General features: G+C 35.9%; 2 protein-coding genes across 2 annotated transcripts; one reads left to right on the top strand and one right to left on the bottom strand.

Annotated features, from left to right (window-relative positions):
* Window positions 1–955: 955 nt before the first annotated feature.
* LOC141649777 (uncharacterized) lies at window positions 956–1,985 on the top strand. The gene is made up of 3 exons (XM_074458457.1): window positions 956–972; window positions 1,106–1,173; window positions 1,264–1,985. The coding sequence occupies exons 1-3, from the start codon at window positions 956–958 to the stop codon at window positions 1,983–1,985; spliced, it is 807 nt and encodes a 268-aa protein (XP_074314558.1).
* Window positions 1,986–5,720: 3,735 nt separating this feature from the next.
* On the bottom strand, window positions 5,721–8,250 carry LOC141648147 (putative WRKY transcription factor 40). The gene is made up of 4 exons (XM_074456629.1): window positions 7,982–8,250; window positions 7,173–7,511; window positions 6,879–6,995; window positions 5,721–6,285 (listed from the first exon to the last, which is right to left on the bottom strand). The coding sequence occupies exons 1-4, from the start codon at window positions 8,138–8,140 to the stop codon at window positions 5,899–5,901; spliced, it is 1,002 nt and encodes a 333-aa protein (XP_074312730.1). The 5' UTR covers window positions 8,141–8,250; the 3' UTR covers window positions 5,721–5,898.
* Between the last annotated feature and the right edge of the window lie 6,089 nt (window positions 8,251–14,339).

Genomic DNA, 14,339 nt, shown 5'->3' with positions numbered 1-14,339 from the left:
AACCCCTACTGTCTCTTCTTCTTCGTCTATTCTTCAGTTTACTATTGAGGATGTTAAACCTGAAATTGAGTACTGGAACACAGCTGTTATATGTTATGTTTTAGGGAGTAATCCTCCTTGGAAACTCATTTATGGTCATGTGAAACGTATTTGGGGAAAATACAAGTTTGACAAAATTTCTTTTCTTCCTAATGGTGTTTTCCTAGTGAGATTTCCCACGATGGAATGTAAGGAACTGGTTTTACAGCAGGGTTTCCCAATGTTCTACAATAAGCCTATTATTGTCAAACCTTGGACTGAGTCTGCGTCTCTTCATAAGTCTCCTGTTCAACATGTGCCTATATGGATAAGATTGTGTGGCTTAGGACTCAAATTTTGGGGCGAAAAGTGTTTGTCTAAATTAGCTTCTATTTTGGGCAAATATATTAAGGCAGATACTGCTACCCTTGACAAAACTAGGCTGGGTTATGCTAGGTTGCTGGTTGAGGTTCAAGTGGGACAAGAATTCCCGGATGAGATTGTATTTAATGATGAACATGGTCAGCAGCAAAGTGTCCTGGTAGAGTATGAATGGAAGCCGTTGATATGTTCTCTCTATAAGGGCATTCGGCATCATCAGAGTGTGTGTAGGAAGAAAATTGTTGCGCCAAAGATGGTTCAGGTTTGGAGGCTAGTGGCTAAGTCTGCTATCCCTCCTCCTAAGTCTCCTTCTAAGGTTGCAGTTCCTGTGAGTCAGGTGGTGCATTCAGTTGGGAGAGTAGTTACAACAGATACCTCTTATGCTACTGTACTTACTTCTCCTCCAGCTTCTCCCACTAAGCCACCAGATTCACTTGTTTCTACCCCACCATCTCCTATTAAGCAGCCACACACAATTGATCCTGTCTCAGCTGGGGTTCAAAAGGAAGGGGGAACTGTCTCTAATCAGCCTAATATTGAACATGGATAATCTAGGATGTTGGAATGTTCCTGGTATTAATAATATAAATAAGCAAACTGGTATTAAATGGTTTTTGCATCAAAATAAAATTGGCCTCTATGGATTAGTAGAAACTAAGGTCAAAAGTCATAATTTCAATTCTGTTCTGAATAATATTGGTAATAGGTGGTATGGTATTAATAATAATATACATCATCCTGGGGGGGAGAATCTGGATCATTTGGCTTCCTCAGGTTTTTAATGTTCAACTGGTGAGAGCATCTGATCAACAAATTACTGTAGATGTGGAGGACATTATGCTGGTGAAAATTTTCTGTTCACAGTTGTTTATGGCTCTAATTCTGATAATGATAGACTACAGCTTTGGCATGATCTGACTTCTATTAATGACTCTTACTCTGGTCCTTGGTGTGTGAGTGGGGATTTCAACAATGTCCTACATTTTAATGAGAGATTGGGCAGCACTGTTATGTGGGGTGAGCTTGAGGATTTTAGACAGTGTGTTCAGTACTGTCAATTGGTGGATATTCAAGCTCAGGGCCCCTTTTATACTTGGAATAACAAGCAAGACTCTAATACTAGGGTGTATTCCAGAATTGACAGATTTCTTATCAACCATGAGTGGCTGAATCTGTATCCTAATTCATATGCTTACTTTTTGAATGAAGGGCTTTTTGACCATAATCCTTGTATATGCTATAGAAGACTAGATATATCTCTCAGGAAAACTCATTTTAGGTATTTTAATATGTGGGGACAAGCCTCTGATTTTCCTGAGATAGTTAGAATTGAATGGGAGAAAACTATTATGGGTTGCAAAATGTATCAAGTGATATCCAAGCTTAAATGTTTCAAGAAACCTTTGAAGCTGCTTAATAGGGCTAAGTTTTCTGATATTGAAAAAGCTGCAGATCTGGCCAGGCTCTTATTGGACAATATTCAGACCAAGTTACATCAAAATCCTCTTGATCATGAGTTGTTGGAAGCTGAGAAATCTGCTGCACAAAGCTCAAATGAGTTTCCTAAGACAAAAAGCAAAGGTTGAGTGGCTTAAGGAAGGGGATGAGAACACTGCCTTCTTTCATAGGCATATTAAAGCTCGTCATATGCATAACAAGGTGCTTAGCATAACTGATATACATGGTACCAATCACACTGATCTTGTCCATATTGAAAGCTCCTTTTTGGAATATTATCAGGAGCTCTTGGGTAGTAGCAAGGTCACTTCCCCTGTTCATATACCTACTGTTAGGAAAGGCAACTTGGTGACTGCTGATCATGTTCACATTTTAATGAAACCAGTTACTGACATTGAAATCAGGAATTGTCTTTTCTCTATTCCTTCTAACAAAGCACCTGGTCCTGATGGCTATTCAAGCCAGTTCTTCAAAGATGCTTGGCCTTTAATTGGAGCTGATATTTGTGCTGCCATTCAGGATTTCTTCTTAACTGGTAAGCTGCTGAAACAACTGAATGCTACTATTATTTCTCTCATTCCCAAATGTGAGCATCCTTCAACTGTTCTTGAGTTCAGACCCATAGCCTATTGTAATACTCTGTATAAGTGCATCTCCAAGCTTCTCTGTAATAGACTGAGTGAGATACTTCCTGATATTGTGAGTCCTAATCAGGGTGGGTTTGTTAAAGGGAGACAAATTGTAGAAAATGTTCTTATTTGTCAAGATTTGGTAAGGCTCTATAACAGGAAGTCAGCATCCCAAGATGCCTTCTTAAAATTGATCTTAGGAAGGCTTATGATACTGTTGAGTGGCCTTTCCTTCTGAGTATGCTTCAAGCTTTAAATTTTCCTCAGGATTTTATTGATAAGATCATGACTTGTGTCACCACAACAGCTTATTCTTTATCTCTCAATGGTAACTCTTTTGGATTTTTTCATGGTAAACGTGGTCTCAGACAAGGAGACCCATTATCTCCTCTCCTATTTACACTTTGCATGGAATACCTTTCAAGAATCCTAAATGTGGTTAGTGAGCAAGAAGACTTCAAGTTTCATCCTCTTTGTGGGTCTATTAAGTTAAATCATCTCCCTTTTGCTGATGATCTGCTTTTATTCTCTAAGGGTACTCCTAGCTCTATCATGTGGCTCTTAAGGGCATTCTCTACTTTCTCTAAAGCAAGTGGTTTATGCCTCAACAAAGATAAGTCTGACATATATTTCAATGGTGTTTCTCCTGATGTTATGAGTGATATTCTTCAAGTCTCTGGTTTTAGGAAGGGTTCCCTCCCTTTTAAGTATTTGGGGGTTCCCATTTCTTCAAAAAAATTGTCTAAATATGATGGATTGCATCTCACTGACAGAATTTGTGCAATAATTAGATCTTGGGGCACTAGACATCTTACTTATGCAGGAAGATTGGCTCTTGTTAACTCTGTTCTTACAAGTCTCCACTCATATTGGTCTAGCATGTTCCTCATACCTAATGGGATAATGAACAAAATAGACTCAATATGTAGGAATTATCTTTGGGGTGGCAAGGATTCTTATCAAAGAGCCCTTAATGTTAGTTGGCACAATTGCTGTACTCCCAAAGCTGAAGGTGGTCTTGGCATCAAAAATTCTAAACTTTGGAATAAGGCTCTTATTGAAAATATATTTGGTGGTTGGCTAGTAAAAAGGACCATTTATGGCTCAAGTGGATAAACCATGTTTATATGAAAGGTATACATTGGTCCAACTATGATCCTCCTGATGATTGTAGTTGGACATGGAAGAAAATTGCTCATACTATGGTTCCTTTTAAGCTAGCCTACTCTAATGATTGGTTGGCTTCTGATCAGCCTTACTCTGTTGCTGAAGGATATCAGTGGCTTAGACAGCCTCAAGCTCCTGTACCTTGGCGTTATACCTGTTGGAATCCTCTTAATGTCCCTAAATGTTCATTTATCTACTAGGCAGTGCAGCTGCAAAGGCTTCTTACTCAGGATAGAATCATGAATATGGGATTTGGGCAGAATAATATATGCTATTTATGTGCTGCTTCTATGGAGACTCATGCTCATTTGTTTTACCAGTGTGCTTTCAGTCAGAAATGTGTGGCTATTTTATAGAAGATGCTTGGTGTTAAATTTGTCCCTGAAGCTCTAAGTCATTGGTTTTCTGTGGGTGGTGGAAGGAGTAAATTGCAAAGAAGTGTAGTCAGTGCTTGTCATGTGAGCCTTGCTTATCATATTTGGAAAGTTAGAAATAAGGCTCGGTTGGATCAGTATGTTACTTGGCCGTGGAAGCTTTGTCAGCAGGTACTCAAGGACATCCTTTCTCGATTTTGGGCTCGCAATCAATCTGATATTGCTGCTAGGGATAAAGCTTGACTTTTGCAGTTATCTCACTCTTAGCATTGGATATCTTAGGATACTTCTTTTTATCATTTACTCATAGTTGTATTTAAACTCTCATATACTTGATGATGTATCTCTTTTGTTGATATCAATATATACTTACCTTTTACCAAAAAAAAACAATAATTACGGTTGGAGTAGTGAAAGTAACAGTAGTAATAACGAATGTAATAAAAATAACAATACTAACAACAAAAGAATGTATATATGAACAGTTAGTTAACCAATCGATTTAAAGTAAAATATTAATAGCGGCGGGAGTAGTGAATTTATCTCATAATTTATTTCATCATAATTTTAAGATATGTCATAGAAAAATATATTAATGATAAATTTATGAGTTATGCAACTTTAATGTAGTTTTATTTAATTGAAATAAATTTTAATTCTAAATAAAAGTAGCTCGGACGGGACGGACACCAATACTAAAGCTTTTAAATTACAAAAACGAATGACACAAACAATATTTATCTTTTAAAGTTCTGATTTCTTAAACTAAAATAATGATCTAGAAATTTTAAGTTGACTATTATTTCCTTTAGAGTCAGATTGACTAAAGGAAGAGGAAGTAGAATGACGGCAAATGCATGTCGACAGAAGATTAAAGTCTACATCAATTATTTTAAAAAATACGGAGTATATTAATTGGACGACAATTAGACTCGTTTCCCACACTTGTTTATGTTTTTCAACCCTTGACTCCAAAGTCTTGACCCTCTTCATTAGTTGACCACCTCCTCTTCCTATTTTTCCTTTTTGCTATGGTAACGTGGCGTATACATGTTGCCAACTAGATAGCTAATGGTTGAATCCTCATAAAGTATTATGATTATTAAGATTCCGAATCTTGTATTAGTAAGTATCGTTTAAGAATGAGAAAATATCAATATTTTATAATATAAAGTGATTATTTAATGATAAACTGTTATAATTAATTTTTTTTGCTTTTTAACAATAATCTGTCGGTCTTTTGTTAGTAAAATAGTCATATTTTATCTGTCTTAACTTCAGGAGAAAAAGACCCGTCTAAAATGAGAATTTGTCACGGAGTATATTCTTCACATTCTTCACATTTTATTATGAATATAGTAACAATAATCTTTCAATTTTTGTAAAAAAATAATTAACGAATGTCATTTATCTATATTTTAAATGAGAGATAAAGTCATTTATCTATATTTTAAATGAGAGATAATGAGATTGACTAATGAAAGGGTACGTAAAATTTAATGGTTAAAATTTGAGTGAATTTTTGGGTATTAGGTTCAAGCTCTTCCAACAATGCAACAACAATTTTGTGAGAGTTATTTATAACATTACATTCGAAAAGAGCCTAAAATTATAACATTGCATTTGAAAAGGCTTCCATTTTTTTTCTTTGGTTCGGTTGCATACAACTCTGATCCAAACTACTAGGCTACGCTCTAAACCTCTGGATCGTTTAATTTTACCTAAACAAAATGCTATACACAAGGAAGAACTTCAATTGTACAAACTGTATATACCCAATGCATTGTTATCCAATAACCTAATTACATGTATTCTGACTCCAACACGACCTCAAAACATTGACAATATCGATACTACACATCATCATTTCATCAATCACTTGGGCTTTGGTGAACAAATCTCCCAGAGATCGCCGCGACAATGGCCGATGTAAACGTTGGATCTTTTGTCAATGAAGACGCCATATGTTCCGCTAATAATTTTTGGAACTCACCCGAGTTAAACCTGTTCAATTGGCTTGAATTGTCATTCAACATTTTATTACTGGTCTGATTTTGAAGGTTAGAGTACTTAGGTTTGGTTAGGTCAAGAGTTACGGTTGGGCTAGACGAGTTTGTTGGTGCGGTACATGGGACCGAGCCAACGTTTAAAACCCGGCTTGAGCCTAATGAGCCGTCTTGTTGGGGTGGAGGTGCATGGTTGTGCTCCCCTTCATATGTTGCCACTAGCATTGATTGATCTTCTAGACTTCTTTGTACCTAATGTAAATAAATCTTAAAAATCAGAATTATCTTTGAAAATTTCATGTGATACATACGGACGATATTTAATTCAATTATTTGGTAACCATTAACCAACCGGTTGAAAAATATGCTTCATGATTGATGTAATATATGAATGTCACGTTTTATGTCTATATTTTCAAACGAAAATATATTCTTTTCAGACCAAAAATAATCATCTACGTAATTTAACTAGCTTAATTAATAAGTAATGACGACGAATTTATATTGTCAGTGATCTTGCTTTAATTTATGTTAAAATTAAATAAACATTGAGATCTATTTAGGACGAAGACTAACGAGGAAATGATAAATGTGCATGTAAGGGGAACATAATTAGTAGCAAAAGATTACATTCGCTACTTGATCAAATTTCCAAAAAATAGTTAAAATTATTCATTTTTACTACCCAAAAATAAGTAAATATGAGACCTTACATAAATATAAAATTAAAATGAGAAAAATCGCTACCCAAAATTTTAGTTCGAGATTCCATCCTAACTTTACAGTTTACACGCATGTATTGATTTTTTTTCCCTCTATATATAAACAATGGAGGCAAAAATTACCTTCTTTTTAACGGGGCACGTAGGAGCAAATGAGCATTTGAAGTAAGCTCTAGGGCAAGGATTATCCCTAGTCACTTTTTGACCATATTTCCTCCATTGGTAACCATCCTTAAGTATCTGCATGCATAAAAAAAAATACATATAAGATCCGCTTTTGCTATGAAATATGGAATTAGATGTCAACTAACTTAGTTGACAAAATTATTATGGGTAACTTTCATAATATAAGTTCAACCAATAACATTCGCCAAGTTAAATTTGCGGTTATCAGAACAAAGAAGGTATTGAACTTACAAGGCTTGAATCGGAAGCTTCGGTTCGGACAGCAACAGTTGAGATTTTGATTTTAAAGGCGTCATCTTTAGATTTCCCGCAAGAATCTTCTTCATCACTAGAACTACTTTCGACGTTGTTTCTAGCCGGTATATTATTATTGTTATTAAATGCAACCGTCACATTTTCGACTTTTCTTTTCTTAATCACGTTACCGACATCATTACTTGCGCTTTTGCTCATCAATTCCGTTAATTGCCTCTTCAATCCGTTGTAATTCTCACACACTACCGTTAGCATTTCTGTTAACTTCTTGTTTTCCACGTTTACCCTATTCAATTCTTCCAATAATGCCCCTGTCTACAAATTAACATTTGCTAATTAACACCCACAATAAATTTTATTTTTTTAATTGTATACTTACTAAGGTTTAGTCGTCCTACATGAGACTTACTAAAGAACAGAAACATATTCATGATAGCGAATAATGTTAACAGAATATGATTAACAGAATACGGTTAGCAGATTTTAGTAGCAGGTTTGACTATCAAATTAAATTAGCAGAATTAAAAAGGATGTTTGGTAATTAGCGGATTATTAGCAACATATTCAAAAATGGTAGATTAGGACCAATATGCTATCAGAATATAACGCAGTTTACCAAACACATGAAAATAGTAATTAAATTGTTTGGTCAATCTACTAATTAGGCCGGAATCTACTAATTTCACTCGATATCGATATATACATGATCTAAGTCTTCTGAACGATGGTTTCGTAATAAGAGCTATTTTAGCAACAATCAAAGGATTGTTGTAACATAAATATACCTCATTGTGAACCCAACTTTTGTTAGAAACTTCATTAGAGCTAGATTGAAGCTCCACCTTGGCTTCTCGGACCGGCGAATCGTCGAAAAGGGAAAGAGTACCATTTTCATGACTTTGATCAAAGGAAGAAGACGTGCTCAACCATGACGGATAACCCATTATATTGTTTAAGTACTTGGATCTTTTCTACTTGACTTTTTGTTTTTAACTTATGAAAAATTCTCAGTTTCTTAAAGAGTTATGTAGAATAATGATGAATTGAGTCAAATATCGTGAACCAGCAAAAGAAATGATATATATAGAGAAAGAAAGATAAGATAAGGTGGCTAGTTGTCACGTACATACACTTGCTTCCTTAGGAAAGTCGTAGGAAACAAGAATTTATTTAGTTCTACAAGATTTTATTTGTCAATAATAATCTACAGATATATTGTACTTGTCTACTTGATGTCACTGCTGATCCGATTTGATATAGTAGTATTGACTTTTCAGTTCTCTCATACATTGGGTTTGACCTAGAGGTGATCGGGTCAGGTTTGAATCGAGTTATTTCAAATATAATAATTTATAAGTATTATTGGCGTAATTATCACGTTTTTTTACATGCATGGTTGATTGTGTCATTATAGGTCAGACAATTTCTTTAGCATGTCATTTTTTTCGGATCGTATAACGTCTTGTTAGGAGCGTAAATTAAAATTTTTTGTTTAGTGGCAATATCTGTCTTAAACTTCAAATCAACTTCAAACAGATTTAGATAAGGACAAGCCTTTTGTGACGGGTATTGTCTTACTATATTTAGGAACTTATAAAAAATAAATTGTTCTATATATACTCCGCATAAAAGTGAGAATAATACACTTTTCATCTTAAGATGAATATTGTCTTACTTATAGAGATTAACTAGCCTAGAAATTATGCGAGTTAACATGGATAGGAGTATCCAAATATGTCTACATTCACAAATCCTCTTTTAAAATTGCACTATTCGTCTTAAGTTTTCAATAAAGGGTTTGACCGAAATGTCATACAAGATACAAGCTAGTAGAGTTGTCTTGGGGTCGGGTTCAGGCCGAGCTCACTTGGCTATGCCCTGAACCGGCCAAGAGGGGGAGGGGGGAGGGCGTGGCCCGGCTGGGAGTATATGTTTGACCCGGACCAGGCCCATGGTGGGGTGGAGGGCGGGTCGGGCTGACGGGCTTACGTAATACTGTATTTTTTTAAAAAAACAAAATAAGGCAGGCCAAGGGTGGGTCGGGTTTGAGATTTATGGCCCGTGTCAGACCAGGGAGGGGAGACATCTTTGACGGGCCTAGCCGGGCCGAGCTTGGTCGTGTGCTGAAAGTGCCCGAAGGGCGGGCCAGGTCAGCCCGTGCTAATAGCCAGCTCTAGATACAAATATATGGTCCGTGAATACAATTTTTCTTAAAATAAAAAATAAATAAATCTTTATTTTGTCAAGTAACTACTGTAAATGATTAACATTACGTAAAATACGTGTATAAAATGTGTTCATGCGGTGATATATTTTACAAAAATAAGGAAATAGAGAGATTTATTACGGCAATTGTAGAAAGGTCAACTAATAGCCAATAGAGTCAAGGGTCGGCTGAATGGCAGTTGGAAAAGGTTAAACAAACTTGCTTTTTACCTGTGGCTATTATTTTGCGCAAAAACTAAAAATAAAAAGTCAAGGTCAAGTAAACACGTCGCTGACCTGATGAAGAAAAGACTCCATGTTGGGTTGTCTTGAAAGCCATACGTTGCAATTTTTTTATTTTGTAGTCCCTCTTATTTTGAATTTTCTTCCCATTAATTACAAATTCTCGTTTGTGACGGACAATACCCGTTACAAACTTGTGACGGCTCAAATAAAATCCACTTGTATAGATAAGGACAAGTCTTTTGTAATTCCCTATGCACCTTTACTTTTGTCTTTTCTAACAATGTGAGTGGTACTTGACCCGTCACAAGCTTGTGGCGGATATATCCGTCACAAGAGAGACCTATTGTTTTTTATTTAGTCCGTCTTATTATAGACGGACATTATCTATCTATAATTATAGATGGATAGTGGTTCTCTCACAAATGAAAGTGAGAGGGCAAGTAGGGGTATCCACTTTCATTTGTGAGAGGGACACTATCCGTCTATAGCTATAGACGAATAGTGTCCATCTATAATGAGAATTTGTATTTTTTATTAGACTTATTTAGCTTTTATTTCCTATTTTTTACACGAAAATTTTTATGTGATCCAAATTCAATTGCATGTGAGGTTATTTATTTCGTGTGATTCTAATTCACTTTCTTAGAGCTCGTTTGGTTACCCCTTGTAAATCATGGGAGTTGGAAAATCCCATGAATTGTAAAATCAAGACTTGTTTGGTTACCAATTTTTTTGGCAAAGTGTTGGAATTCAATATTCCAAGGAGTTTCATTACCTAGGCCCCCTAGGTAATTGCAAACTTCCATGGAGTTGAATTCCTATATAGGTAACCAAACGGATTTGTTAAAATCCTAGGAATTTCATGCGGGAACTTAATTCCCATGAATTCTATATTCCTATGGAGTTGTATTCCAATGGGCAACCAAACAATGCCTTAATCCTTGTGCATAAAAGAAAGGGAAGAAAACCCTGAATATGAGGGGGTATAATGTATCATCTATCTAGAAGCGATTGTTGACCCGTTTTTAATTTTGTTTTATGAGAGAACCCGCGGTCGTTACCCGAAAGTGACAGACTCGAAGCCTATAAGGCATGGACTCAGGTCATAAATAATGCTACAAGATTACTCTTGGGGAGAATTAAACCTAGATCTTAGGGAAATTTCATCCACAAAACACCACCCTTGCGGACAACCTGTTTTTAATCTTTGTTTCCCTTTAATTATTTGTTTTTAGACTTTTTTTTTATAACATATAATAAATTACTACTTGTTGACTATATGTAGAGCTGGCTAACAGCACGGGCTAGGGATCGCCCCCAAGCCCGCCACCCCACACGGCCCGCGCGACCCACCCTTTGACCAACCTGGCCCGGCCCGAGTTCCATTTTCCTAGTCTGCCTTGTCTATTTAAAAAAAAAATAGTTTAGGCCCGCCTGCCCGGCCTGTCCCAAGCCCGTCTCTGGCCCAGGCCTGGGTCAAGTATGTCCCACCCCACCCCGGCCCGATCAAGCCCGCCCTCCCCTGGCGGGAAGGCCCAGAAGAGCTCGGCCTGCCCCATGGCCAGCCCGGCTCGAATACAAGTCTAACTAATGTATCATGTAGGGGTTTAAGTTAAGCATTGAAGATTTCAACAACACTGTATATAAGTAGTAAAAAATCTGCAACATTTAGTTTTGGGCCCGTGGCCTCGTTAATATACAGATATAGGGGGTGTTTGGTAAACAGCGGATTGAGAATTTTTCAGCATATTCAAGACTTTTAGCATGTTTGACTCTCCAATCTACTATTTTGAGTGTTTGGTAAATGACATATTGAAAGAGTAGATTGAAGCTCAATCTACTGTTTTCCAATATGCTCCTCTACCCAGCATATTCACATTAGTAGATTGTGAAATATGAATCTGTCATCAATCTACACATAGATACAACAATCTATTAACCAAAATCTGCTAATTACCAAACACTTTTATTAAATCTGCTAATTGAAATATACTAGTCAAACCTGTTAATCCAATCTGTTATTTATAATCTGCTTGACCAATCTGCTTCTGCTAATATCAATCTGCTGATTACCAAACAGGGCCATAGTGCTTGGAATTTCTTCAAAAATTTACTCCAAGTAATTTTTTTGTTTATCGCATGATTACATCTTACGCTACATGACATTATATATTTATATTCATCTAACAATGTATGGTACTTTTGTGTTTGACCTTTAGTCCTAATTAGTTGTTTTGATAATGATAATAATGATTTGTATGTGGACTTAATATTATAAATATATGCGTGTAATTGTGTGCGCAAGTCTTAATATAGAAAGGAACAATTACAATGATGCAAGCTTAAAGTTTGGCCCAAGAAGGTATAACTTCAAAAAGATGCAAGCTTGAAGTTTGGTCCAAGGAGGTACAACTTCAAAGACATTTGATCGTAATATTCAAGATCAAGATCAAATAACAACCACAAGACTCAAGATGAGAGACTTGTGAAGAGACGATTCGTTTACTGAAAATCTTTTGAAGATTAGATAGTATAGGTCGTCATCCGGTAATGATTTTACTTTGTTTGATTTAAAGGTTAGTAAAGTTATGACCTCATAGCCATAACTTTACTGCTAGACAAAAATGATGCGTTAATTTTTGGAAAAAATATTTTTAATGTTTTATAAGAATAAGAGAGTATTTATATAATTGGAATTATTTAATTAGAATTTAAGTTGGATGTACTATCGGTTTGTAGCACGATATTTATGTCGTTATGCAATCTAGGGTTTCAACTAAATTCTATCTCGATTGGTTGTGAACAAGTGGAGGCCAAATTGGACTCATGAGAACCCAATGATGGGCCGGCCGAAACCCTAGAGGCCGAACCACCACAACCCTAGCCTCCTACTTGTTCGTCAAGTTATTTAGGGTTTCACACCTTCTAGAATATTTTAAACCCTAATCTAAAAACTATAAATACCTCTCTTCATTCAACAATTATTGGTGACACACATCTACAACTTTCAAGAGAAAAATATTTAAGCAAAAATTCTTTGAGCTTTAATTCTTATTTTACAAATTGCTTATACAAAAGCTGCGCATTATATTTGTCAATCACTCAAAGGAAATCGTTATACGATACTAAGTACACAAAGATATTATACTCACTCATTAACGTGAGATTAGTATTTATCGTTGTACTTTTCTTATTAACGTAAGAGCAATCTAGAGTATTTAGCGATACTCAATCTGAGTTATAATCATAGTGTTGATTATACGAGTGGATTGATAATTTTTGTAATCCGTAGAAAGGTACTAAAAATTGTTAATCGAGAATAGTGGACGTAGGTTTCAACGTGTGAAACTGAACCACTTCAAAAATCATGTGTGTCTCTCTTTCTCTCTTTCTTTATTTTTGTTATTTCGATTTTGCGTTTATTATTAGTAAATTAATTAGTTGATTTTAATCAATAAAATCAAATAATTAATTTTATATCATATATTTCGAAAAAGTGGGCATCGTTTTTAATACTCAATTCCCCCCCCCCCCCCCTCTTTCGTATTCGATCAATAGACTTCTCAATTGGTATAAGAGCCTCGTGCTCTTGATAGCCTAACAGCTAGAGTCTGATCTTTTTTTGAGTCTATTTATCGCTTTTCCGCTGCATTTATTTTTTTATCAAATGGATTCCAAACACCTTAAGTGTCCTATATTCAATGGGAAGAACTATGGTTTATGAAAGAATATGATGACCCATTTCATTAAGCGTAACGATTGGGAGTGCTGGTTGATTATCAAGAATGGTCTGAATAAGATCTTACTTGCAACCACTAATGGCACTACCGTCGAAAAGAAGGAAGAGGATTATATTGAGGCGGATTATAAAAAGGCTGAGAAGAATTCAAAAGCAATAAGTTTGTTGCAAAATGGTATGATTTCAACTGAATTCGATCGTTTCTCAACCAATTCATCTGCCAAGGAAATATGGGATGGTCTAGAATTAGCCTATGAGGGAACCGCTGTTGTCAAAAAGCAACGTATGGCATTACTGATGCGGAAATACGAGTTGTTTGCCATGGAGCAAAACGAGTCAGTTGACAGCATGTCCTCTCGCTTTTCTAGTATCATTAATGAGCTAAAAAATTTAGGAAGAACATTTGACTCCGAGGAAATTGCTAGGAAAATTCTTAGAAGTATGTCTCGCAGAAGGAGACATAAAGTGTCTGTTATAGAGGAATGTAAGGACCTAACTTCGTTATCCTATCAGGAGCTACTCGGAAACTTAATGGCTCACGAGATTACTCTGAATCAGGATGAGGAGGAAGCTGGTACAAGCAAAAAGATGGCCTTACAAGCTGAGTCTAGCAAGATTAATGATTCTTCAGATATTGAAGATGAAACCGTGTTGTTTGTTAAACGACTTAAAAAAAAGTCGTTCAATCAAAATCAAAATAAAACAAATAACAAATCAAAGCAAACTCACAAAAAAACTTCTGAGTCAAAAGAGTCCTTCTCTAACCGTGGATGCTTCAAGTGTGGTGATAATGATCATATGATCAAAGATTGCCCCACATGGAAGAAAATAAAAGACAAAGATCAACGTAACAAGACAAAGAAGGAATTCAAGCAAGTTATGATGGCATATTGTTGGGGAGACTTGGACTCTGAAGATGGCGAATCCGAAGATGAAGAAGAAACTGCCAATCT

This window comes from Silene latifolia, chromosome 3 (assembly GCF_048544455.1).
Source record: "Silene latifolia isolate original U9 population chromosome 3, ASM4854445v1, whole genome shotgun sequence".
NCBI classification, from domain to species: Eukaryota; Viridiplantae; Streptophyta; class Magnoliopsida; order Caryophyllales; family Caryophyllaceae; genus Silene; species Silene latifolia.
Note: the sequence above shows the minus strand (reverse complement) of the source record. Positions and strands in the feature narration are given on the sequence as shown.